Raw genomic sequence first — 27,550 nt, forward strand, 5'->3', positions numbered from 1 at the left:
CAAATTAGGGGGAGAATGCCAAGATGCACGAGTAAGCATTAGTGATGCTTACTAATCCACCATCAAGTTAGCCTAGAACCTTGCTTGGCATAAGAGGAACTGATCCAGTCTTAGGAAAAAAAAAAAAAAAACACCTCCACAGAAAAGAAAGGAAGTCAATTCTTAGAGGAAGGTAGGGATGCTCTAAGAATTATTTGCACACATTTTTGGCACAAAATGAAAACAGACAGCATGAAGTAACGTCAGAATTCTGGATCTTTCTCCCCTTCAGTTTCATTTCTGACTCTGTTACCTTGTACAACTGAGTCTCATTACCGGCTTCTGACCATCCTGGGCTAACTTTCACCCAGGCTCAATAGCTTAGGGAAAGGTAGTAATTTCATCACTATTTGTAGAGATCTTAGCATAATGTACTATGAGGCATATTAGAGTATATGCACAAACAAATTTATAGTGTTTTAAAAGCCATGGATATAGGCCACGAGTATTACGAAGTTTATGCATCTGTCTTCTAATCCATAGGCAAATTATTCTCATGGTGAATTACAGGTACAAAGAAAAATCAATCTTATGAGCACTTTAAAAGAGTTGAATTCTCAAATACACTTCTTAGGTCTTTGAAGTATACAAGGAAGTATTCAAAATGTAGGTACTATTTCCTTTTAATTACTATAAAGTCACAGAAGAAAAGGCAATTAAGGCCATGCTCAGAATACGAAATCTAGTAAGATTTAACTGTCTTGTTATTTCTCTTTCTCCTTTTGTTTTCATTTTATAAATATATGCATGCACACAACTTTTAAACAAGAGGCCATTTGATTAGACCAGTTTTGATGTGACCTAATCAGCAATCCCAAAGCCATAAAATATTTTTGTTTACTACAAATGTGTGGACTCAAAATTAGGTAAATTGTTATTATTCCTCAAGAAAATTTTTAACTGGTTTCTTAGCAGAGAAAATAGCATGCTTTAGAGCAAATTTAGCCACTAGTAAACTAAGAAACCAGGTAAGATCAACATTACTATACTGCAAAATATTACACCAAACTAGTAAAGTTAAATGTCATGTTTTTATAAGTTCTCTTACATTCTAACATTCATTAATTGGCATTGTGCTAACAGCTTTGCAGGGGGAAAAAACCTTAATAGATTTATTGACATAGACAAGAATATACCTTGTTATTTTTCAGGTATATGATTACTTTATTATCACATTTTTTTAATTGACTTTTAAAAACCTGTATAATGATATGAAAACCAAAATTTTGTGTAATTCAGAGTTCTCATTTCCCTCCCTTTTCTCCTGTAAGTTAAAGTGGTTATAACAGAACTAGCTTGTCACTGGGACACCTAGGTGGCTTAGTGGGTTAAGCCCCGGCCTTCGGCTTAAGTCATAATCCTGAGGTTCCTGGGACTGAGTCCTGCATGGGTCTCCCTGCTCAGCAGGGAGCCTGATTGTCTCTCTGCCTCTGCCTGAGACTCTGCCTGCTTGTGTGTGCATGTGCGCTCTCTCTGACAAACAAACAAATAAACAATTTTTTTTTTAAGATTTTATTTATTTATTTGACAGAGATCACAAGTAGTCAGAGAGGCAAGCAGAGGGAGAGAGAGAAGGAAGCAGGCTCCCTGCCGAGCAGAGAGCCCAATGTGGGACTCGATCCCAGGACCCTGAGATCATGACCTGAGTTGAAGGCAGATGATTAACGACTGAGCCACCCAGGTGTCCCAAATAAATACTTAAAAAAAAAAAAAAAAACTAGCTTGTCACTGCAATAAATATAAAAATGTTGAGAATAAGGTGAGATGAATGCTTAATTCTAAAATAATGTTTCCTCATGAAGGTTTAATTCACATTTTGAAATATAAAATCTTGAGTGTAGTAGAGTACAAAATGGAACAGTTGTAATTCAAATTGAGAACTGTCTTTTAAGTTAAATGTAACTATTATTTCAACAACATAGAACTTCTACTTACATATTAAGGTAAATAGTATCAGGGGGCAGGGTGCCCGGGTGGCTGAGCCTGTTTAAGCATCTGCCTTCGGCTTAGGTCACGATCTCAGGGTCCTGCGATCAACCCCTACATTGCCCCATGTTGGGCTCCCTGCTCAGCAGGGCGTCTGCCTCTCCCTCTGTCTCTCCCCCATTGCTCATGCTCTCTCTCAGATAAATAGAATCTTAAAAATATAAAAAATTAAATTAAAAGAAATACATTATCACAGGGCACCTGGGGGGCTTGGTTGTTAAGTGTCAGACTTGATTCTGGCTCAGGTCATGATCGTAGGGTCCTGAAATATAGCCCATGCTCAGTGAGAGGTCTGCTCGAGATTCTCTCTCTCTTTCCTTCTGCTCCTTCTGCCCTCCACCCCCCATGCTCTCAGAAAGTGTGCTACCTCTCTGAAATAAATAAATCTTAAAAAAAAAAAAGATGTTATCAGAAATGAAATATTTGCAGAAGTGGTACCTGAGAACTATTTGTATATTCTCTATATAATGACAAAAAGCCAGTTAAAAGGCATATTTTAAAAAGGCTAGAAAAGCAACTTATGGAAGTTTAGGTTTCTGTGGAAATAATCTATCACAGCACGATCACCACTAATGATTTAGTCAGAAGCACTGGTTAGGAAAAGCTGGCTGCTGGCGTAGCAAGGATAGCTAATTAGGATTCAGGGAAAGGGGTTTCTAATATTAGCCCTATCAACTAAAATAAATACTGACAATAGATCAATGGAATTAAGATCATATATGCTGGAAACAGATCACCAGGCCTCAAGCCCCAGCTTGTCAATTACTGCTGTGTGATTTCAAAGTGCTCTTCTTAGGTCTCAAAGGTTAGGATCCATCACCTTTAAAATGGATTACAGAAGCCATCTCAGAGCTATTCCAAGTTAAATAAGGTAATCCATGTAAGGTGTTTTATTATAGTGTCTGGCCCTAACAACAGCATGGTATCACCACTACAGCAACCTTGAACAGTCTTATTTGGCCCTCAGTTTGTAAATACAGGTTTGAGCTGGATCATTTCTAATGCCTTTGTCCACCCCAAATTAAAATCTACAATGTAAAAGAATATATAGGGCCAACTCTATTTTCAAAGAACATAAAATTAGATCTTTCACTGTAGTATTATTAAGGACATAGTAATTCAGATGCTATACAAGAATCATATTTCTAAGCAAGCCCCTTTAAATTAGTTATAATTACTAGAGTCATTAAAGCTGAAGTTGTATGTATTCTATTTACCCCCAAGAAATTCAAGATCTTGCATCAGTGATCATGTTCAGCAAATATAATTCTTCCAGAGAGTTAAATGGCAAAACTATTATAACCGATATGATCTTAAATGGAAAATGAGTATCATATTTATATGCTTTTATTATAAAAATATTAAGATTCTTTTTAGAGTCATAAATATTTTTTAAAAATCAAGGTCCATAACATTAAGATTAAAGAAACACCTCCCACATGTTTCTTGAGGGCAAACTATTCATGTCCATACATGCATCCACTGTACGCCAATCCAGACAAATAGTACATGGTAACATTTTTTTTTAATAATTGGAGAATTCTTTTTCATATGCTTTCAGAGATAATATTAAGAAATGTAAAAAAAAAACTTTTTAATTTTTAAAAATTATTAAGTGTGTGTGATTATTGAAAAGAGGTTATCTAAAAATTTTAAAAAGTTTTCCCAGATAAGACAACACTGAGGAAAAGAGTTCTAGCTCACCTCAGTCAGGTACCAGCATAGAAGGCCAAAGGAATTCAATTACATTTTATCCAACAAGGTAAAGAACAAAACCATCCACACAGGTCAGTTTTAAACTTGACAATAACGTCTCAACCCAGAAAACATGTTCACTAGTCAATACACATACTTGGTTTTTAGATTAGCAAAAACGGGATTAATACTGTGGGACTTAAAAAAAAAAAAGATTTTTAAGTTCACAGCGGTGAGAACTTCAGCTTCCTTTCCATAAATCTTTAACAGATCTTTACACATCATACTTGGCACAATTTCCAACCATTCAAGAAATTTTATTTTACCTTATAAACTAGTTCAGCAAAAGTAAAGTTCAAATGAATCTACGCCGTGTCCTTACCCTCAATATTTAGCTCAAAACAAACGTGGCAGAAGGAGAGGGTTTCTTTGTCTGTTCCCAGTTTACAAACACTGCAAATGTTGTCGTCATTCAGATCAATGTTTACAAACTGCTCCTCCTCGTTCATAGTGCCCCTGTCAAGAAACAGAAAGGGAGAGTTACGCAATTTCCAGAACCTGACAGCGGGGTGGGATTCGGAACTCCTGGGAGAAGGATGCTGTTTCTCTAATGCAACAGACTCCCCAAACCAGCATCGCCACACTTGCGCTTCAGTATCACTCTTCCTGTGTAATGACACGAAGCTGGTAAAACTTAAGGTTTGTCACAGGCGTCATATGCCCAAGCGCCTTTTTCTGATTCCTGTATTTCATTTGGCTGAGGAGGGCATCCGAAGGAAAGCAGTTGCGCGGGTTCTGCTCTGCCCCATCCCGGCCCAGGCACAGAGCTTAGCGGGGCCGCCAGGGGTCTTTCAACCTACTGAACGCTGTTAAATGCAGGAAAAACGACCTGTTCGGGACACCGCTTTGCTGTCTTCATTGTGGGGACCCTGGGGTGCGTTTCGCTAACTCGACGTAGCGAGGCTTCCTATGGGAGATGCGCGGCGGGAAAAGACACGTGGAGGCGCGCACACCCGAGGGCGTCCCGGCAGCGTCTCCAGCTCCGGCACGCAAGGCCGGGCAGCGGCTCCCCCGTGCGGGTCCGGCTCCGCCGGCGCCGGGGTGTCCAAGCCGGGCTGGGAGGTGCCTTGGGGTCCCCTCGCCCCGGACTTTCTCCCACCCAGGAAGAAGGCGTCCAAGGGCCAAGTCAGCCCTAGACTCAGCGCCGCGGGGAGCCAGGCCCCCAGTCCACATCCGGCGTTGGGGGCGCGCCGGCCGCTCAGGATGCCGCGGACCGGAGTCCGTCCCTCCTTCCGTCGGGGCGCCCCGCGCGGACCGGTGCGAAGGGCCGCGGGGCTCGGAGCGCGAAGGCGGCGGGACCGCGGGACCGCGGGACCGCAGCGCGGGCGGGTCGGGAACCGGGGCGCGAGGTCTTTACCGTGGGCTCCGCGCGCCGCAGGAGCAGTTCCGCGGGGCTCGGGCTCCTCCACTATTGTTTCCGGCCGCAGCGAAGGCGGCCGCGGCGGAGGCTGCAGCCGCGCGCCCGGTCCCGCCCCCTCCCGCCGATGCCATCCCGCGAAGGCTTCTGGGGGGAGGCGCGGAGAGGCGCGGTCAACGGTAAGGCTGCGCGCCAGCGCGGCGGCCGCGGACTCCGCTTCTCTCCGCCGGCACCGACGCCGCGTCCTGGGCGAGGACTTTCTCGTGACTCCGCCTCTCCCGGCCGGATCTCTCACGGCTCTCCGGAACCAGACGACTCAGAGACGGCCCCTCTTCGAGGCGAATAGATAGAGGAGTCCGTTGCCACCTCCCCCTTCTGCGTAGTGGAAACTACTGCCCCGGGGCGGGGGCTGAAAAGTGACGGTTGGATGGGAGAAGGGGACAGAGATGCGTGGGTAGGATTTGGTTTTTAATAAGTAGACGGAAGCGGTAGTTATCACTGAACGTCGAGTTAGGTTCCCGTTGAAATATGTAATAACAGAAAAGTTCGTATTTCAGGTTTCATAATTTAGGGATAATTTAAATACAGAACCTTACTTTTTAGATGGGGCTCCCCTCCCCTATAATATGGTCCATTCCTTGCACGCCCACGGGGAAAATCCTAGGACACCCCGTCCCCATTACTTTTAGGTCGCGCCTGGTATTCAAACTCTGGTACTTAAATTCCTTTGCCCACTTTGCGTGAGGTTTTAAGCCCCCCTCCCCCCTTAGGTTATAGTTCATGCAGTACTTTCACTTACATTTTCTATTGTAATCTTTACAGCCGCCTAGAGAGGAGAAACAGAAACTATTCTCTTATTTTGCAGCCTAGGAGTGACTAACTCAAATTATAGTTGGTTGGGAACAGACCTGGGGCTTGAACCCTAGGCTGCTGATGGAGCCTATGGTATTATGGTATTTTCAACAGCATCACAAGCACCTGGACTGTTTACATTCCCACATAGGAAGCGGGCTGGGTTGTCCGTCTGCACCTAACTGATAACAGGAATGGATTCCATAGGTTCGAGAAACTTCTAGACCAAACTGGTGCCTGATACAAACCATCGATGTCTCAGGAAAATGATGTGTTCTTGCTGCTCAAAGTGCAGTAAATGAACCAGTGACATCATCATCACCTGATGTTCTGTTAGAAATGCAGAACCTCAGCCCTTACCCAAGATTTCCTCAATCAGAACCTGTATTTTAGTAAGATCTTTGGTGATTCCTATGCACCCTAAAGTTTGAGAAGCATTAACTGAAATAGAATAATTTGTGCTTTTTATATTTGAATTTCTCAGTCTAGGTAGTTATAACTAAAATGTCTTGCATCATGGATTCTACACATCTTTTCAATGAAAGTGCTTTATAAAATCACCAAAACTTTCCCTAGAGCGAAACAAGTTGTTTTCAATTTTCAGAGTTATGTTTTTTTCTGTGACATTTTACCCTGTTGAATCTTCCTAAAATTCCCGACCCTTGTTGTTTTTTTTTAAGTCAACAAATCCAGGCCTAATTTACAGAAATAAAATATTTGCACTTTAAAGGTAGGAATTTTGACAAATGTAGACACTGTGTAGCCACCACCCCAATCAATTTATTCAATATTTCCACAACCCCCGAATTCCCTTGTGCCTCTCCTCAGTCAAGCACCCCCACCTCTGATCTAATTTTTATCGCTAAAGGCAAGTTTTGCCTCTTCTAGAACTTCCTGTACATGGAATTAGATGGTATATATTCTTTTGTGATTGGCTACTTTGAGATCCATGATGCTTTTTTGTAGTAGTTCCTTTTTATTATTAATATTGCATAATTTGTTACCCCCTGAGTTGTTTTTAGTGTATGAATATTCATTTAAAAATCTCTTTATGTGTTCATGTTTTCTTTCTTGCAGGTAAATACCAAGGAGTGGAATTGTGGAGTCATATGGTAAGTACATATTTACTTTTAAAAGATATTGCCAAGTGCTTTCCCAAGGAGTTATGCCATTTTATGCAGTTAGTACTGTTATGTCTCCTTGATGAATTAACCCTTTTCCTTTTATCTGTGGTAATAGTTCTTCTGAAATCTTCTTTCTTTGAGGTTGATATAGCCACTCCTGCTTTCTCATGATGAATGTTTCCATGTGTATCTTTTCTTCTCTTTTTATTTTTACCTCTCCTGTCTTTATAGTACTACATTTTTTTAAGACAAACATAGTTGTGTCTTGCTTTTTAAATTCAGTCTGAGAGTCTCTTTTAATTGGTGTGTCCAATCAATTTACATTTAATGTAATTATTGATATATTGGGTTAATCTACCATCTCGCTTTTTGTTTTCTATTTGTCCTATGTGTTCTTTGTTACTTTTACCTTTTTGCAGGGCTTCTTTGGATGAGTTTTTTGTTTTGTTTTGTTTTTCTGTTTAGTATTTTGTCTTTATTTTATCTCCTCTACTATCTACATTTCATGTATGTGTAGGTGGATATATGTATGTATTTGGGGGCTGGAATATAGGCATGGTTTCGTGGATTCATCTTTAACTTATCACAACCCACCTGGGATAAAATTATAACATGTGATGTAAAATGTAAGAAGCTTACAATAATATATTTCTCTATTCTGATCATATATTGCTACATATTTTATTTCAAATGTGTTATATACTCCAAATGCATTATTTCCTTAATGAGCTATATTTTAAATAAATTAAATAAGAGAATAAAATAACTTTTATATTTATGACATATTTACCAATTTCAATGTTCTTCCTTCTTCTGGTTTATCCATATTGCAACTTATATCAACTTATATCATTTTCTTTTACTTGGAGAACTTCCTTTATTTATTTATTTTTTTTGTAGTGTTGCTCTCTTGGTAACAGTTTCTTTTAGCTGTCTTTTGTCTGACAATGTCTTTATTTCACCTTCAGTTTTGAAGGAATCATTCTGTATATATAGAATTCTAGGAAGATGAAGATAGCTTTTTGTCTTTCAGCCTTTTAATGATGTTGTTCCTTGTTCCCTGAGATTGTATTGTTTCTTAGGAGAAGTCATTCTCCATATCTAGTAGTGGATCAGCTTGATCTTTTGAGGCTTGTTTTTAAACTTTCCGAGGATCTAGATTATCCTTTTGTTTTAAGGATTTTCTTGTCCTTTCCTGAAGAATTTGGCTTAGGCTTTCTGTTATATGTAGCAGGTCTTCATTGAAGTTTCTGTACCCTCATTGGATAAAACTCAAATGACTCCTTCCTCTGTGAGTTCCATTTGTTCAGATTGTAGTTCCCCAGTAGTTCCTCCCCACCCCCGGTAGTTAATTTTTGTCCAGTCTCTCAGAGCCCCTTACTCTATGCATGCACAGCTTAGTATCCAGGTACAGACTTAAAGAGTATTCTGAAATTCTTTCTGTATAGTTCTTCTTTTCGAAAACTACTTATTGCAAATTCCAGACATCTTGTTCTCCCCAAACTCAGTGTTTGTCTCCTCAGCCCAGCTTTGCATCTCCCTATGTTGACCATGGTCCAGAAGTACCTCCAGGCATAAAACTGGGGTAAACTGTAGGAGTAAACTATAGGGCTCATCTCATTTTTTTCTTTTGTATGAACACATCGTTTGCTTTCTTGTGTTTTAGTATTTGAAAATAGAGATTTCATCTATTTTTGCCCAGTTTTCTAACTTTTAACAGCTCTTCTGGTACTCCTTACTCTAACCTGGCTAGAATGCCTTATTTTGTCAGTAGATCCTTCATTCACCAGACAAGTGCTTCTTCACAGGGTCTCTTTGCTTCTGATCCTGTTCTTTCAGTTCACCCATCACAGTCCATCCTGAAACAAACACAGATGAAGTCTTCTTCCCAAAAACTTGTCATGACTTTCTCACTTTCTCCTAACAGTAATACATAAATCTGTTTACCATTTAGACGGCTACAGTGGGCTTCCCAGTTTACCATCTCATTTGATAAGACCTGACTTCTTGGATAGTGAAGGATTTTGTCTTCAACTGCAATCCTTTCAACTCTGGTAACTCAAGAGAGTGTGCAATAATGTGTTATAAGCTGTAAAATAATGTACAAAGACCAGGTGTATGATTGGTTCTTGACCTGAAACAGCTATTAACTCAACTTGGGCCTACGGCAGGTAGGAATTCTTTCCAATACAAGTAACAGAAAACCTGATTAACAGTATCTGAATCATTTGTTTCACAGAACAAAGTCAGAGGAACCAACTGCTGGCTGTTGTTCATTGGCTAATTTTTGTCAAAACTATCCTCTCTGGAACTATTCTGGGTGTCCTCTGAAGAGTGGAGAATGTACCCTACAATTAGGTAACCTATTTTCTAACAGGCAAGAGGATAGTGACGGAAGGGTAGGGGAATTTGGAGGAAAAGCCACCTCTTTCATTTTTGCAAGAAAGGAAAAGCTTTCCTGAGAAACCCTGGTGGATTTCTGATTATATCTGATCACCAGAACTTAGAAGACAACTATGGATTCCAGGAAAGTGAGTATTTAGATTTTCTAGCTTCTTTGACAGAAGGCAAGGAAGAGAGATTGACAAACCAATAATGACTGCTGGAGAGTTTATATACTTTTCTAAAAGTCACTTTTGTATGTGGAACAATGAAAATAATCCTTATCATTCAATGAATGTCTGCTATAAGGAATTCTCTTGTCTTCTTACTTTTCTGAATCCCCACAATTCTTGCTCAGGCCACTACTCTTTTTGGTATATTTTTCATGCATTGTTCCATTTTAAAGTAAAGCAGTCAGTATACTTAGTGTATCTGTCCCTTCATCTCTCACCCTCTGTCTTCAGTTCTTGTCACATTATCTCTTTCTCTGCTGTTGGCGATGTGACTCCATTTAGCCTGGAAGATGGGGTGCGTGCTGCCACTGGCTTAGAGCTTTTTAATACCATGACTCTGCAGGTACTGGGAACTCAAGATGTGGCACAACGTATTACATTGTCTTTTCTACTTCTTTCATACGCTCCCTCTACCACGTGACCTTACAATTCACTACATTGGGCAGAATATATTTTCCCACTCTAATGGAACGCTAACAAACATGACAGTGAGCCGAGACCTTAAATGTGCTTGTGTGGTTTAGCTGGGCTTCCTGTGCCTCTGCCACATGGCCAAGAATTTCACCCAGATGGTTGCTAGTCCAAGCAGTAGGAGAGATGTGGAGCAGAACTGGGCTTAATCTGCAGCCTAAAGCTAGGTAGGCCCCGCTGACCTAGAGACGCTGGATAGAGGTTGGTTGCTATAAGCACTGAATTGTGGTTTGTTTTGTTATGCAGTACATTGCAGTGATAGCTGTTAATGCAGTGGGACTCTAAATGGCCAAGTTCAATCCATGTGTTCATTCCTGAATTTGTTACAATGGCTGGTACCTTAACTGGCCAGGCTTGGATTACCTTTCACTTCTTCTTTCTCCTCCACCTCACCAAAAAACTGAGGTTGTCTCAGGAATGGGGTTACAGGTAATAAAATTTGATCCTGTGATATGGGAGAAGAGTTACTCCAAAAGAAAGTGGTTGCTGTAATCAGAGGAGGAGAGTAGGTTTGAAAATGTAATAAACAGGCAAAAACTGTCATAATCTACCCTGGTGCTCTTTATACTCCGTAGTCACTGCTAAATTTTAAGCTGATTGTGTGCAGGAATTCTGCCTTACTCATTTTGTGTTTATTCCAACACTTGAGGTATCTCACAAATGTCTTAAATCAGTTAAGATTAGGTTTCACCACAAGTACCGTGAGACTGGCAAACAACAGTGACTTTAAACGGTGGGAATTTTTTCTTTTGCCTTAAAGTCTAGAGGTGGGCAGTCCAGGGTGGGTGTGGTGGCTGATTCGCCAAGTCCTTAGGCATCCGGCAACTTCCAGCTTTCTTCTCAGTCATCCTGTGAGGTGAGGCTCCTCTTGGTGCTCAGACATAGGTTCCTTCATGGGCACCGTGTTCCAAACAGCAGGGTGGAGGAAGGGGAGAGGGCAGAGCAAGAATGCCTGCCAGCTGCTATTTAGGAGCATCTCTCAGGAGCGGCCACATAACATTTCTGCTCAGCTCTCACTCTTGTGGTGGGAAGAGCCTTGCTGAAAGGGAAGCTCAGGGAACAGGTCTTTCATCCAGCCTCCGTGTGCCCACCTAAAAGCCAGGGCTTTTGAAAGAGGGGGTGGGGATTTTGGAGTAGACAACAAGCCGTCTCTGCGGCAGTGCTCAATAAATATTTGTTGTATCAGAGTGTGAGTAGCTGAATCATATATTAAAAATTAAGGGTGGTTAATAAACCCTGAAGAGTAAACTTTCATCCTTAGATGCATGGCAGGCTTAAAGAAGATACTTAAGGTCTCAATGCCTATTTAAGCAGTTTCTCATTTTTAGAAAGCAAGAAAGCAAAAGTGGATGATTTGTTTTAGAATTCTTTTTGCTCTGAGTTGAAATTGAACAGTGTTGGCAGGCTCTTTTCAGTTTTCTTGATCCATTTTCTGAAAGTCTAACCCTCACAGTATTCCGGACAGACTCTAGTGCTGCCATATTGGAATCCTTAACTGTAAAAAAAATGTCTCTCTTAAAATTATGTCTCCTCTTACTCTTAGACAAGCATCCCTTTCAAAGCTTGGGATACAGATATTTGCATTAAAGGGATTTACCACCTATAGTTTCAGTAATGCTAACATTATGGGTTAGCTGTCTGCTGATCCATTGTCCTGTTGTGCAGGCAGAACAAACCAAACCTATTTTCCAGTCTGTGGATAAATTCACTGTTGGCATTGCTGGGAGGACATCGGCAGTTAACTACCAAGCTATTGATTCTTTTTTCACTGTGGGCCAAATCCAGTCTTTAGTAACGTACGCAGTGCCCACTGTTAAATTCAAGGTGATAAAAGGAAAGTTGGGGATTGATGTCTGAAGTTCGAGAAGAGTCTGTTTCATTAAATTTTGTTAGATGTTTATTTTTATATTTCATTGTATAAATAACAGATGTCTGGGTGTGGAGTACTCCAGCTAGAAATTGAAATCCAGACATATTTCTGAGTTAACTGTTGGTGTGTCTGTTGAGTTAGATATACTTTAAAATTTCAGAATTTTACATTTCTGATTTTCATAATTTCCCTTATGAAATAATCCTTTAGCATTAAGGGTAGGTGAGAAAGAATACAACTTTTTGTGTCTGTTTTTCTGGTAAATGTGGTATTTTTTCGTAAAAGTAAAACTAATTAAACATTTTATTTTTTAAAAGATTTTATTTATTTGAGAGAGAGCTGGGGGGTGGGGCAGAGGGGAAGCAGACTCCCTGCTGAGCAGGGAGCCCAGTAAGGGTCTAGATCCCAGGACCCTGAGATCATAACTTGAGCAGGAGGCAGGCGCTTAACCCACTGAGCCACCCAGGCACCTCAACTAATCAAACACTTTAAATATTTTTTCAGTCATACATTGAACACATTTTTATTAAATGCTCATTATATGTGAGATAATAATGGCAGGTATTAGTTATACAGTAGGAAGCAAAACAGTCCTTCCTCTTGAGAAATTTATCACCTAGTGGAAGAGACAGGCATTACGTGATTGCTTTTGGGCTGGCTTTTTCTTTGTTTTTTGTTTGTTTGTTTGTTTGTTTTTGTTTTTCTTTTTCTTTTTAAAGATTTTATTTATTTATTTGACAGAGAGACAGACAATGAGGGAACACACGTGAGGGAGAAGCAGGCTTCCCACTGAGCAGGGAGCCCTCTGCGGGGCTTGATCCCAGGACCCCAGGATCGTGATGTGGGCTGAAGGTAGATGCTTAATGGCTGAGCCACCCAGGTGCCAAGTGAACTGGAGTTTTTAATGATATTGAAATATACTTGCATTTTAAATGTTGTAGCACAATAAAGATGTCTGGGTACCACATTGGCAAATAATATTTTTCTGTCCTCTGTTTTTTTTTCTAAATTTTACATATTTAGAAAGGATTCATTTATCTATAATCTTGTAGGAAATGAAGGGTTCCACCATAGTTTTTTGTTTGTTTGTTTGTTTTTTCCAAAATAACTGGAAAATAATGGTCTCAAAACTTTAAAAATTTTGGCTATTTTGAAAGGAAGCTACAATAGACTGAATGTTTATGTCCTCCCAAAGTTCATATGTTGAAATCCTAACCACCGATGTGATAGTATTAGGAGAAGCCTTCGGTGAGGTGAGGCGACGTGAGGCCTCGTGATCGGAGCCAGTGTCCTTATAAAAGAGATCCTGGAGAGCTCCTTTTCCCTTCTGCCACATGAGTACATAGCAAAATATGTCTGTCTATGAACCAGGAAGTGGGCTCTAACCAGACACCAAATCTACCAGCCCCTTAACCTTGGCTTACAGCCTCCAGAACCCTGAGAAGTAAGTCTGGGTTTTTTATAACCATCCTAGTCTAGTATTCCATAATAGCAGCCCAAACTGACTAAGACAAAAGGTTTCTGAAGTGAATTATATTCTTTTTTGCTATCTTCAAATAGATAGAAGATAACTTTTGTGTTAGCCAGGGAGTTAAATTTCTGTGTTAGAGTACACTAAGTTGTTGTAAAAACAGAGTTGGAAATCCAGTGACTTAAGGAATAAATAATAGTCGAGGGTGCTGCAGATGGGTAGCGGCTCTCTTCCACTCTCTTGAATGTTGCCAAGGACCAGGATTCTTCCGTCTTGTGACACTTTCATCCATCACGACCTTGTCATCAGGTGCGTGGTCGAGGCTTGTTCGCATCCGGGTTTCAGCCACTGGAAAGGGGAACAGTGTGGAGGAGGCATACCTCTCTTACAGGTCCCAGTCCTGAAGAGGTAGGCCCGTATCACATTTACTCATGCATCATTGCTGAGATTTTAGTCTCACAGTTGTGTCAGTCTGCAAGGGAGACTGGGAGGTAACTAATTATGTTCCTCGGAAGAAGGGGTGGATGACTAGTGGTGGGCTACTGCCTCTTCCACAGCCTGCTCTCCTGGCTGCCAAGTCTGTGGGATCCTTCTCACATTCATCCTTTCTCCAAGCAAAACACATTGGACACACTCACCCCTTCTCAAAGGAGACAACTCTGCGGACCATCCAGCTGCCGTATTCAGCTCAAACCCCACGCTTCTTGGGTGATACTCAGTCCCTTCATTCAGGTCCAGACGTAGCTCAAAAGGATCAGAAAATTAAAACTTCTATTCAGAAGAGAGAAGAATGAGAAACAGTAGTCACTGGTTCCTAGCACTGATGGAGATCAGCAGGGCAGGAGTCTCAAAGACCTCTGCTCTGGTCCTGGATGAGGCCCTTGATTGGATCCTGTTTCTTCTCTCTGGAAGGGAATTCTTGTCCATTGCTGCCTGTAGCCCCTGCTCTGTTCTCTGGAAAGACTCAAACCTTGTCTATTATTTTTCTTGGTCACATCTGAAATTGGCTTTGGGAATTTGTTCTCCCTTGGGGGGAGATATATTTGCAGGTGTTTATAGGTCCATAGGTTGCTCTAAGCTTCAAAGAGTCACATTCCTCCTTGGTTCTTAGGTTCATAGATTCTTTTTTTTTTTTTTTTTTTTTTAAAGATTTTGTTTATTTATTTGACAGACAGAGATCACAAATAGGCAGAGAGGCAGTCAGAGAGAGGAGGAAGCAGGTTCATAGATTCTTTAACAAAAAAATTTCCTTGATTTTAGTAAGCACCTACTTTATTTGCTTCCAATATGTGTCTAAGTACCACTCCAAATTTTCCTTTTTTTTTTTTAAAGCAGTGTGGAGCCTAACTCCGGGCTTGAACTCAAGACCCTGATATCTGGAGAGTTAGTTGCTGATTGAGTCACCCAGGTGCCCTCCCTAAGTTTTCTGAATATATTCTGCACAGGCTTCAGTTTCTGATCTACCTCCGATATGGTCTTTCATTTTAATGGCAGTTATCTTGAAGCCATCTGAAAAATTCGATGAGCATGGGAAGGCCACATTTGGACCTTCGGCTATTTAGGAACCAGAATCAGTTAGTGATTCAGGCCAGGGGTCTTAATCTTTTCTTTTTCACCTTCAAATCATTAATCATTGTCTCTTTCTCAAATGGACTTCTCTGATCACTCTATGTAAATATTCTACCCAATCCCACTTTACCCTGTTCTTAAAATAAGACAAAAACACCTTATTACAACATAAGGGCCTATTTAGCCAGAGCGATTTCATCTCGGTTAAACAGTGATTTTGTTGTTTTTGCAGTAAAACTTAAACTGACCCTGCCCCCCCCCCTCCCAAAACTGGGGAACTTACTTAAAAGCAAGTCTGGGAAACCAGTAAAATATGGTCAACCAGTCCCTGATAACAGAGCCCCAATACAAGGGCGGGTCAGGTCAGGTGGAGATAACAGAGCCCTGAATGCAGGGATGAGTCAGGCCAAGTGGAGACACCCAATCAGTGGAGAGCGCATACTGTCTCCCTAGCTACCAAGGAGTGTGGGCCCCACCTTTTGGGCGCCAGTTCTGACCAAGGTGATACTATGGGGTGAATTGTAATTCAGTTGGCCACCCGTGTGTGACCTAGCATGACTGTACAACTTTCTCTGTGTGTTGCAATCTCATTGGCTACCTGTGTGTGGCCAGGCTCAACCACATGGTCTTTGCTCTATAGTTAGTCTGTGAGGCTGGGAGTCACTCACTTTCTCTGTAAGAGGTGGCCGTGAATGGTCAGTTCGATTATTGATGCTTGGCATGAAATAAAGCTTTGCTTGACCTTCGCTTTGTATCAGTCTCGGTCTTTTGATCACAGACCTAACACGCATATATATATACACACACACATATATATACACACACATATATATGAAATAGGCATATATGAGGTATATATTTTATTAATTGTCATACTTACTGTTTATTGTCTTTTTTCCTCCTCTATAATGTAAATGCCATGAAGTTAGGAAGTTATATTTTTTTTATGATATACTCCATGGATTGAGAATAGTGTCTGTCTGGCACATAGTAGGTGCTCAGCAAATATTCATTGAATGATGAATGAATGGATGATTTGAGATTATGCAGATTCTTTAAGATCTTCTACATATCATGCTGTTAGTGAGCTCTGCAAATAGTGGTTTATAGTCATTTCTCCCCCTTCCACGTAAACAGAATCTTTGTTTTGTTTATTTGGTAGAGTAGGGCAGGGAGGATGCATCTTTGTTCTCTGTTCTCTAATCATAGACATTCTATGCCAGTTGTGGAAATTCCATTCTTCTTTGTTCAGCCTAACAATAGACAAGTGACCCAGTCTTGGCTTAGTGAGAGGTAAGCAAAAGTGTTTTAAGATGGAGAACATCTGGAAGAAGAAAGTTGTTTTTTTCCTGCTCATTCCCTTCTTGCTTTAGCTGCTGTTTATTCTTGTGATAGTGAGATGTTGAGGCTTTAGCAGCCATCTTGTGACCATGAAGGCATATCGCTAATGTACTGAGGTTGGAAGATGGAAAGATAAAAAGAATGGGGACTCATGACATAATTGAATTACTTCTGTCTAAAGTGAGATAATAATAAGTATCTACTTTATTTAATCCACTTTTTGTCTGCTGTTTTGTTACTTGTTTATTGCAGCTGAAAGCATCCTGAGTAGCAGTGTTTGTAGTAGCTGCTCAAACTAATTGGCCACTGTACTGCTACTCATTTAACCATTTGTCCATTCACTCATTAAGTGTCTGATATACCAGGATATATGCAAAACTCAAAGTAAGAAGGTTAATAAAATGCAGTTCATGTATATCCTCAAGGAACTGACAGTAAGGGTACAAACAGAGTTATATAAACAGCCTCTGAGTTCCGAAGGTATGAAAGCGATACGGCATTCAGTAGAAGTCATCCTTTGAATTCTGAATTTTGACCTTTTCCTGGGCTAGTGATGTGTGGTGCCATACTGTGTCATGACACTGGGCAGTAGCAGTCACCATGGCTCCTGGTCAGCCACACGGTCACCAGGTAAACAATACGTACACTTATAACCACTTGGTAATCATACAGTCATTCCGTTTTTCACTTTCAGTATAGTCCATAAATGTTATATATGTATATATATATATAAAATAACCTATAGTCAATAAATTTCATAAGACACTCTTTATTATTGCTTTAGTGCAAAATAAATATACTTTATTATAAAGTAGGCTTTGTGTTAGATGATTTTGTCTAACTGTAGACCAATTTAAGTGTTTTGAGCATGTTTAAGGTAGGCTAGGGTAAGTTATGGTGTTTGATGGGTTCATTTTATTAAGAGCAATTTTAACTTAAGATATTTTTAATTTACATTGAATGGGTTTATAAGGATATAACACCATTGTGAGTAGATGATCTCTATTTAGCACATTGTTATCAACAGAGCACATGTTTATTAACGTTCAGATTCAGTATAACTAGTAGTTGGTTAGTCTTCTGGGTAGACCAACATGGGTAGAGGTGGTCCATCCTGTCATCTCTGCAATGGGTCCATGTGGAGTTTACTCTCAGTCACCATTTGAGGGAGGCTTTTTTCTATTGTCAAAGAAGGAGTACCGCCGATGTAGGCAATTTTGACCATATTATTTATTTCCTATTTATTCGGGCATTAACTCATGGGTGAAGAAGATGAGAGAGTTAAGGAATCAGCTGGGATAGTGGGAATCAGGGATAGTTTGCCTCTTTCTCCTCCACATCCCTCAATGGGTCCTTCTTAAACACCCAGGAGAATGGAACAGACTGTGGTTAGAATGTGTTGATTAATTTGTGGCAGCTTTAGAATGCTGCTTGCTACAAGCTATTGATAAAATTTTCATGTGTGCCTAGAGAATAAATTAGAATTACAGAGTGTTAAATATTTCAGTTTAATCATCTGGAAAACTAGTGTTTTTGTTTGTTTATTTGTCTGAAAAACAACAAAACAAAACTTTGCAGCTTTATCATTCAAAGCTAGCTATCTAGTCATTGATATATTGAACCTTTTTTTTCTTTTTTTTTTTCCTTTCTTTCTTTCTTTTTTTTTTTTTGCAAAGCCATTCAGTGTGCAAATGATAATATTAAGTGCCAAATGTGGATGTGGGCTCTATACGAAGAGCTCAGCAAGGGAAGTTGACTGTATCCAGCTCTTTTTCATAATTAAAATTCAAATGACAAATGCATGTATCCTTAGGATGAGTCTTAATCTCTGGAAAGTGCATTACGTAATATTTGGTTCACTGACTTATATTTTATATTAGGCTCATTAAATGTTTATGTAGAAAAAAAGCTTATATAGCAAACTCAAGAAAAGGTAGTGACTCAGGGTAATACACTGACTTATGACAGAATTAATAGGTAGATTAATTTCTATGTCCACAGAAACTATTCAGGAGGTACTCTTGGTTTGCTTTATTTACTGAAAGTTTACACTAAGTAACTTTAAATCGAAGAATCCTTAAATTTTTCATTTCTGTTTTGGAATATTTTCAGAATTTCCATTCTTTATTCCTGTCTCCTTGGAGGTCCCTGACTTCTCTAATGGTATTTGACAGTTTTCCTTGTTTGCTTTTGCTTTGTGAAGTATAATAGCTAGCTGCATTTAGCCAAATGTAGAAGAGAGATTATAATTGTCATTTGTGATACATGTAAACTTGTTATTTAAAGAGAGGAACCACTTATATATGTACCTGTGATGAAAATACAAAGGGAGGATATAAAAAAATGTCAGAGGTAGTAAAATTAGCAACTATGCCTGAACCAAAAGTGTATTTTGATTTTTATAATGATTTTCTTGTAATGAGGTTGAAGTATTTCAGGTATTATTTTATGTTTATGACACCCCTACTATTGTATAGAAGAAAATGCCATCTGTATATTGTGGCATTGAAGAATGATGTGTCCATAGGATAGAGATGAGAGTGTTTCCACAAGCAATGAATTTCCTGTACTCATGAAAGACGTATTTATTCCATAGATGGCATCCTGTATTGTGAACTGAGTTATTGCCATGCCCACCAGGGTTGTCTCTAAAAATTCTCACTCACAGGACTTCCATAGAGTATACCTGGCATCAGATTCATTGAGAGGAATACAGGCTAGGAAATGGAACTTGCTAGAATGCAGCATTTAGCACCCCTCTTCAGTAAGACCTCTTGCAGCGTTCCTCACAGCAATCAAGGAGCATAAATTCCCAAGTCCCTGCAGGGGCCTGTCAAATTAGGAGGATCATCACACTCAGGGATCCTAAAGCTATGATTTCCCACAAGGTATTTATGGTTCATATATAGTTTCTCTCTCGCTAGATGCAATTTGTCCATTTTTATTATAAGAAGTGTTGCTTAGTAGTACCACTTCCATTCTACTTTTTTCAGGTTTCCAGAGAAACAGTGTTATAAAGTTAAGCCAAGGTCATATTTGTTCATAAAGGACAAAAAGTTTTGTTAATGCTTTACCCACAGTTATGCTGCCTCTTTTGTACTATTAAGACTAGGCTGGATATCCCTCACTCGTGGAGTGATATGCTTTCTCTGGTCCTTGAGAAGTTGGAGTGGATTACATTTAATTTTATAGCTAGGGAAATATTTTTCAACTTCGCTATTTTACAAATAAAATCTTATTAAACCATGTTCTGTATTTACAACAGTCGTTAGAATTAACTTTTCACATGTCAGTAGTACAGATCTAACGGGAAGAACACAGCCTCACTATTGAGATTCCCACATTACAAAATGTTGTGATCCAGAATGTAAGCACTTCCAGCAGATCAACTGACTTTCTACTTGCATCTAAAAGGTCACAATCAAGGACAGATCTTTCCAGGCATATGGGAAAAATATGAGAGAACTTCTCTCAGTTTAACATTTTCCAGCAGAAAGCTTGTGACTTGTAATACCAAAATGCCATAAAATGCATGTATTTCTCTCAGCTCTGCACATTTAGGACAAATTTATACTGATCCTTCTAAAATGCAGTATGGTGCACATTTTGTGAGGCATAGCTTACGTGTGGTGAAATGCACCCATCTTAAGTGCACAATTCATTAATGAATCGGTATGTCTATGTAGTCCGCACCATTGTCAGGGTGTAAAGCATCTATTACCTTAGAAAATTCCCATGTACACATTCCTGGTCATTCTCTTTCCTTTCCCTCCACCATAAGGCAACTATTATTCTAATTTCTATCTACATCAAATAGATTTACCTGTTTTGAATTTTGTCAACATGGGACATGAAGCAAATGCTGTCTTGTGTCTGGCTGCTTTTGTTCACCATGTTTTTGTGCTTCATCTATGTTACTAGTTGCAGCACTTGTTCAAGTAAATACTTGGAGTGAAATTGCTACGTCACAGATTAGAAGTATGAGTACCATCATAACAACCTCCCAAGCAAGTGTCCAAAATGTTGTACTATTTTGCACGCTCAGCAGGCGTTTATGAGAGATCTGGTTGCTCCATGTCCTTTCTTGCATTCAATGTCGTCAGCCTTTATTTTTAGCCGTGCCAGTGTGTGTAAAGCCCTTGGAAGAATGAAACCCAGGGCTGTCTTTGTGATCTTGAGGTAGATAAAGATTTCTTCTAGAAATCACTAACCATAAAAGAAACAATTGAATAATTGGATTTATCAAAATTCAAAGTTTTTGCTCTTTGAAAGACACTTTAGGAGGCTCTTGGAATCCTGCAAGTGGTTAAGCTTCTAACTCACCTCTAGAGCAGGTTTTTCGACCATACCATTATTGACACTTTGGGCTGTTGACTGCTGTTACTGAGGGCTGCCTGTCCATTGCAGGACATTTAGCAGCATCTCTGACTTCTACCAGAGGTGGTGCCAGTAGCACCACCTTCAGATGTGACAATAAAACCATCTCCAGACAGTGTCAACTTTCCCATGGGGAGCAGCCTCCCATCGCCAATGACCGGCTGCTTCTCTCTACTTTATCCACCGAGAACCAGTGCTTTAGGGTTTGTCTTAACTATCAGGCCAGTTTTGGTACCTAATGCACCTTTTTGGAGTCCTCTGGACTTCAACTGACCCACGAATGGACTGGAAATCTTTGGAATGCCCTGTACTGAAGAATATCGCTTAGAAACCCTTATCACTTTGGACCTCCACCCAGCATTAAATTAGAATCAGAGCATGCCTCAGAGAGAAGGCCAGGCTGGAGGAAAATAGCAATTCACTTTGTTATTTTCAATTTAGTGTTGAAACACTTCAGTCAATGATTTATTATTTTTTAAATAAAATACAGTGTAGTTCCCCCCAGAGAGCTCTTAATCCTCTTAAGAATACAGTAAACAGCTTTATACCTATTGTAAATATAATTTTCTTAAGCCCTAAAGTCATACAAGCGGAACAGGTAACATTTTATTTTCTGACAATTGAGCTCAGTTTCTACTGTGTGCTCAGTTTTTCCTGATGCTATGAAACTATATGTCGGCATTTCTAGGTGAACTTAAACTCTGTCATGCTTTTTCAGTCAGTTCAAGTTTAAGATCATGTCATTCCTGGATTTTACCTTTTCCTCCTCTTCTTAAGGGTGATACTCCTGTCCCAAGGTTTATTTATGGTAATGACAGAGTGGAAGTTGGGAGAGAAGGTCCGGGAGGGAGGGTGTCAGCCTTCTAGTGGTCCTGGTATTTGGAACTCTTGTGAAATCTCTGCAATTGAAAGGCCTCCTTTGCATGATTTACACAGGCCTTTGGGTTACAAATTCAAGTAATTTGGCCCTTGGCCTTCTCCTTTAACAAACATCTGAACCCTGCTTGGGGAAGTGGGGAAAGTTTATCTTCCACTGCTCACTGATGAGCTTAAAGGTAGAATCAGAGCTGTTGTAGGAGCCTCTTTTTTCGTTTCCCTGATGTCACACCCAGCCATGTCTAATTGTTGGCCTGATGTCTTTTTGTGCAGAGAGACCCACACTACCATTTCTTCCCTGATGCTAGGATACCGACTTGATGTAACACACTGGAACACTATGCTTTTATCCATTCTTCTCTCTCCCCAGGCTACACACCTGGAATGGAGGGTCATATTCAAATCCTCCCTTTATATTCAGCTAGGGTGGGGAAGGGGGGGGAAGTCAGAGATTTCCCAGGGCAGAGGAATTATTCATATAGAAAAGGATAAAGATATGCTTCAGGCCTGAGTTTCAGGGTCTGTAAGGCAGTGGAGGTGTGAAATATTATGTATGATACATATGATAGGATCTGTTTTCTGTTTTGATGATCTAGCATCTGAACACACTTCCTACATTGGAGAATTTTTTATTTAATTAAACCGAGCCCATATCCAGTTGTAGAGGCTGGATGTGAAGCAGTGGGCACGTGACTTAGGTTCCATCAGTGCTTTCTACAGGCTTTGAGTTGAAGGTAGTGATACCAAAACACACTGAGACACAGAATCCTTTCTGGTGGGCCCCAGCAGTGGTGGCCTCAGCTGCATCTCCCTCCCTGCCTCCCTTCCTTCCTTCTTTCCTTCCTCCCTCTCCCCCTACTTCCTTCCTTCCTTTTTTAAGATATATTTATTCATTTTAGAGAGAGAGAGTGAATGCGAGCAGGGGGAAGGGGCAGAGGGAGGGGGAGAGAGAGTCTCAAGCGGACTCCATACTGAGCATGGAGCCTGACACGGGCCTCCATCTCACGACCTTGAGATCATGACCTGAGCTGAAATCAAAAGTTGGCCGCTTGACTGCACGTACTTTTCATGGTCACTAGGGGCAATGCTTGTGTCCAGCAGTACAAGCTGCAGTTTCTAGGTCTGGAGGAGGAGGTGGTAGAATTTCTACTGGACCAGTCCCATGGCTTCCATTTTATATTATTTAGATTTTGTTATATAAGAGACCACCCTAAAACTAAGTGACAAGTGACAGAGACTCTCTTCTTGATTAAAGTTTAAGCAGGCTCCTCTGAGTTCTCTATTCATCTAGTTTCTCAACTTTAGCCTATAAAACCAGCAGACGGTAGGGACAGATGATGTTGTCTACTTCCTCGCCCCCTGCTACCATGCACACTAAAAGACTTGAACAAACGCTAACATTTTAATTCAAGGCCACGTCCCTGGGATAACACTTACCCCTTGGTGTGCCTGCCTGACATAGTCAAGACTGCCTGACATATTACTGTTTGTTTCAGCCCAAACCTGGTAATAAGTAGATAGGTTTCTGAACCACCTCTCATAGAGCACTTCCTTTAGAAAGTTTGTAGTCGTGAATCCTTTCTTCTCCCCCTGAGCTGTAGCTCTTCTGCCACCAAGAAGACAGTTCTCTGACCAGAAAGTCATCTCTTTGAAATGAAAACAGTCAGGAAAACAACTTTTCTCCCTGCCAGGTTGGAGGGTGCTCAGCTGTAACTTATAAGACTGCCTTCTTGCAAAAAGTTACAAGAAATTTCCTTCTCCACCAAATAGACTCCAGTTAACAAACCTGATCTTTTCTTGTTCCTCCTGTTTCTTCCCTCATTTCCCTTTAAAATTCCTAGTCCACTCTGCACCGATCAGAGTTCAGTTCATACTGGACCTTCTTCCTCACTGCTGCAGCTCCTACGGAATGAATTCCTTCCTTCCCTCTTCAGCTAGTCTCCAGGTCAAGCTTTGAACAAGCTGTCTCAAAACTTGATAGGCTATTGAGTTCCAGAGTCTCTGGAATGGTCAGTTTGGACCGGGTTTAACTGGCTAGCTCTGAGCCCACTCATATCTGCAAGCCGCTTCTGGTCAGTGAGACAGCTCTGTTTCGGTGATGTGGGTGACAGTCAGCTGAGGTTATGGAGACACCTGGACTCTGTGTCCCCGTCACCCAGGAGCCAGCCTAGGCTTATTCCCATGACTGCACAGCACAGCTCTAAGAGGGAGTGGCCTTGCAAAGCCGACATTTAGAACTGATGTAAATTACTTCTTCTGCTTCTGTCCGCCAGCCCAGAATCAGGAGGTTAAGACATATACTCTGTCTCTTATTGGTAGGAGCTCCAAAGTCCCATTGTCAAAGGGACAAGGATATAGGGACGGGAATGCTGGAGCCATTTTTGTGGACAACCCGCAGTCATGCTGTGCAGACTCTTTAAGTGTGGTTCTTTGAACCAGGTTTTGGAGCCTCCTTTATTTTTCAGTGAAAACTTTTTTTGCTGATATCAGCCTAAATTGTTTCTGTGACATATAATTAAACATCTTGTTGAATATACTTAGTCACACCCACATTCCTCCCTGAGCACCCTCCATCCTGAGGTAGAAAAGGTGAGAGGTGAGACAGACCCTTGGAGTGGAGTCTTGCCAAAACATGGGAATCGTCTACCACTAGTTGGAATTGAATTGGAATCAGTGATGGACTGGCACGTGGCAATGCCCGTATTATATATATATAATAACAGAACTTGTGAAATAAACATTAAGTAACACAGGTCCTACGTGATAAAGTCTTTCTATACAAGTGTGACTCACAACAAGGCCTATGGAAGTCATGTTGTGGGGAGTTCTAATTTTTCTAAGGGAGCGCTGTAGAGGTTTTTTCCCTTCTTATTGCATATTAATTACTATTTTAGAAATTTAGACAAATCTACAAAGTAGATTTTGATTGAGCTATCTTTTTTTTTTTTAAGATTTTATTTATTTATTTGACAGAGATCACAAGTAGGCAGAGAAGCAGGCAGAGTGGGAGAGCGGAGGAAGCAGGCTCCCCACCAAGCAGAGAGCCTGATGAGGGGCTCAATCCCAGGACCTTGAGATCATGACCCAAGTTGAAGGCAGAGGCTAAACCCACTGAGCCACCCAGGTGCCCCTGAACTATCTTTAATCAGTTCTTTTGAAGGGGTATCACCATAAATTTTACATTAGAATCTCATAAGAATATGGTACACTGTTTTAAAAAATACACATTTGGTATTATGTTTAATATATCCCCTGACCTTCAGAAAGAAGTTTCCAATAAACTTTGTTAGTTCATTTGTTTCTGTCATTCCCTGCTCACTTTCTAGTGCAGAGTTCATTTTCAAGTCATTTATTAGTACAGCAGATCCTCCGTGAATGGTAGAGACTGAGCACATCACAGACTGGACAGCTCCCATTATATGAAATTGCTGTAAGCTGCTTTAATGTTAGAGATTTGCCTTAAAGGATTGTCCTTTGGAAGGCTGGCTGTGGTTGTTGTGAGGCAGAACAAATTATAAAATGATTATGGCTTCAGAGATGTATGTTTCTAAATGATTGCTTCACCAGTCCATAAAATGTCTGTTTTCAAAAAAAACCATGTGAAATATGAGATCTTAAGAGATAAGATCATTGGGATACTATTAAAAATGTCGTTATAGGGCCTGGATGCAGGGCTAGTGGGGTATATAACTTATCATGACCACTGGCAGGAAGTCATCAGCCTTACAAAAGAAAGGCACTTTTAACAATGAGAAAGAAAAGGCCTTAAGAACAAAATAACAAATAAAACTAACTTAGAAAAAGAATTGAAAGGGTATAGTCCAAACTGTTAAGTGTATTTTCCTCTGTAAATTCCCATGGATTTGGGGGTACTTGGGGGTGAGAGAGGCAAGACCAAAGAAGAATTTTTCCCCTCTATATGCTTCAGTATGTACTTGAATTTTAAAGTACACAAATGTATATACAGTTGGTGCAACTGAACATAATCTTAAAAGGGAATGTCACTAATAGACTTACTTCTCAGTTTTATCCTGCTGTTTTTATCTCCAATCTAACTTTCAGGTCTAATAACATGCAAGAAATATTCCCTAGGCATTTATTGAAGAAGGGAGGGACTCTTAAGAATGTTTGATATTGTCAACAGTTCCATTTTGCAGTTAGGGATACATTTTACCTTCTCAACGTTTTCTTAAAAAATGTTAATTTTACTGTTAAATATGATTTTATGCCTGTCAGACTCATTCAGTGCAGTGAAGGCCATGGTGCCTTGTGCATTTAATAGGCACTCAGCAGAAGTTTATTAGAAATTGCCATGATGAAACATCTACCTGAAACAGAGAAGGAATATTTGAGAAGCAAAGGGAAACTAAGTTTTTTTTTTTTTAATTTATTTATTTGACAGGCAGAGATCACAAGTAGGCAGAGAGGCTGAGAGAGAAAGAGGAGGAAGCAGGCTCCCTGTCGAGCAGAGAGCCCTATGCGAGGCTCGATCCCAGGACCCTGGGATCATGACCTGAGCCGAAGGCAGAGGATTTAACCCACTGAGCCACCCAGGCGCCCACTAAGTTTTTTTTTTTTTTTTTTTTTTAACATTTTGCTATTTTCCCCTTTCTTCTCTTCTTTATCGATATTTATTATTAATATTACTTATTCTTAAAAAAAAACCATAAGTACTTGTTCTTATAACAAAAGTGATACCTGCTTTTTAAAAAAAGTTCTGTTTGGGGTCCTGCTTGGCTGGTTTCATTGGAGTTGCCTCTCTCCATAACATTTGGCTGAAGGAAAGGAGTTAGAAGGTTGCTGTATTTTGATCTTTTGGCCTTTCCATTCCTGATTCCAGCTGACTGAACCAAACAAAGAGCCCTGATTCAAGCTGAGCCAATCACTTTGCCTCTTGTAACTTTTGTCTGAGAAAGACAAAGACGTAGTGAGGTGATGTGGTTTCCAGAACTGTGAGCCAGAACAAGAGCAGCCATGTTGGGGTCTTGTGCGCTGATCTACAAACAAGTCAAGGGAATGGTGCAGATACGCAGAAGGAAGCAGACAAAAGAGATGATGTTCTCAGAGAGAAAAGGGACAAAGGGAATTATCTTGTCTTCTTGCTTTCAGATTTAAATTTCTTGTCAGACCTGGCCCTCATCCTGCCTTTGGTTATATGGGCCAGTCTTGAATACTAGCTTATTTAAGTTAGACTGGGTGAACATTGACTTTTGCAAAGAAACCTTAAAGAATATCTAAGAAAATAAAAATTGCTGGGAAAACTATACCCATTTATAAATTTCCTATTTTTTTTCCTATGTAAATAAAAAAAACCTTATTTTTCCCTATGTAAATAAATAAACAAAACAAAACAAAACGTATGCTCTCTGGATGGCTCAGTTGTTAAGCGTCTGCCTTTGGCTCTGGTCATGATCCCAGGGTCCTGGGATCCAGACCCACACTGGGCTCCTTGGTCGGCAGGAAGCCTCCTTCTCCCTCTCCTGCTCCCCTGCTTGTGTTCCCTCTCTCATGGTGTCTCTCTCTAGCAAATAAGTAAATAAAAACCTTTTAAAAAAATATTTTGTTTGTCTTTTTCACAAAATTGGGAGAGTTTTCACATTTTCTTAATCCCAGCCCTGGTTAAAGGCAAACTGTAGGTTTATCAGAGTCTGTCCTTGTATTTCTTTCTGGAGAAAGAAAAACACCCTTTTGCTGACTGGTCTCAGGTGTTTTTTTTTTTTTTTTTAAGATTTTATTTTTTTATTTGACAGAGATCACAAGTGGGCAGATAGGCAAGTGGTGGAGGGTGAAGTAGGCTCCCTGCTGAGCAGAGAGCCTGATGCAGGGCTCGATCTCAGGACCCTAAGA

The 27,550-nt window shown here is 40.3% G+C and overlaps 1 protein-coding gene and 1 long non-coding RNA gene across 6 annotated transcripts in view; one reads left to right on the forward strand and one right to left on the reverse strand.

Moving 5' to 3' along the window:
- Positions 1-5,465, reverse strand: part of C1H21orf91 (chromosome 1 C21orf91 homolog) — a 28,818-nt gene extending 23,353 nt beyond the window's left edge. The window contains exons 1-2 of one of the 3 annotated variants that reach the window (XM_032352897.1): positions 5,138-5,461; positions 4,103-4,236 (exon numbers count right to left, since the gene is read on the reverse strand). In XM_032352897.1, the coding sequence (XP_032208788.1) occupies positions 4,103-4,236; positions 5,138-5,271 (268 nt within the window). In that variant the 5' untranslated portion in view covers positions 5,272-5,461. Of the gene's footprint in view, positions 1-4,102; positions 4,237-4,609; positions 4,733-5,137 lie in introns of those variants that run through there. The other 2 variants (XM_032352908.1, XM_032352918.1) reach the window with 2 other exon arrangements.
- Positions 5,466-5,491: 26 nt separating this feature from the next.
- Positions 5,492-27,122, forward strand: LOC116596024. 3 transcript variants are annotated; one of them, XR_004287979.1, is made up of 4 exons: positions 5,492-5,591; positions 7,067-7,101; positions 9,353-10,366; positions 27,083-27,122. It is a non-coding gene; the product is annotated as an uncharacterized LOC116596024 (long non-coding RNA). The 3 variants fall into 3 exon arrangements; XR_004287980.1 differs by lacking the exon at positions 27,083-27,122 and having other exon boundaries at positions 9,353-9,471; positions 10,253-12,334; XR_004287978.1 differs by lacking the exon at positions 27,083-27,122 and having other exon boundaries at positions 9,353-12,334.
- Positions 27,123-27,550: the final 428 nt, after the last annotated feature.

The sequence above is a fragment of the Mustela erminea genome, chromosome 1, assembly GCF_009829155.1.
Source record: "Mustela erminea isolate mMusErm1 chromosome 1, mMusErm1.Pri, whole genome shotgun sequence".
Classification (NCBI taxonomy): Eukaryota; Metazoa; Chordata; class Mammalia; order Carnivora; family Mustelidae; genus Mustela; species Mustela erminea.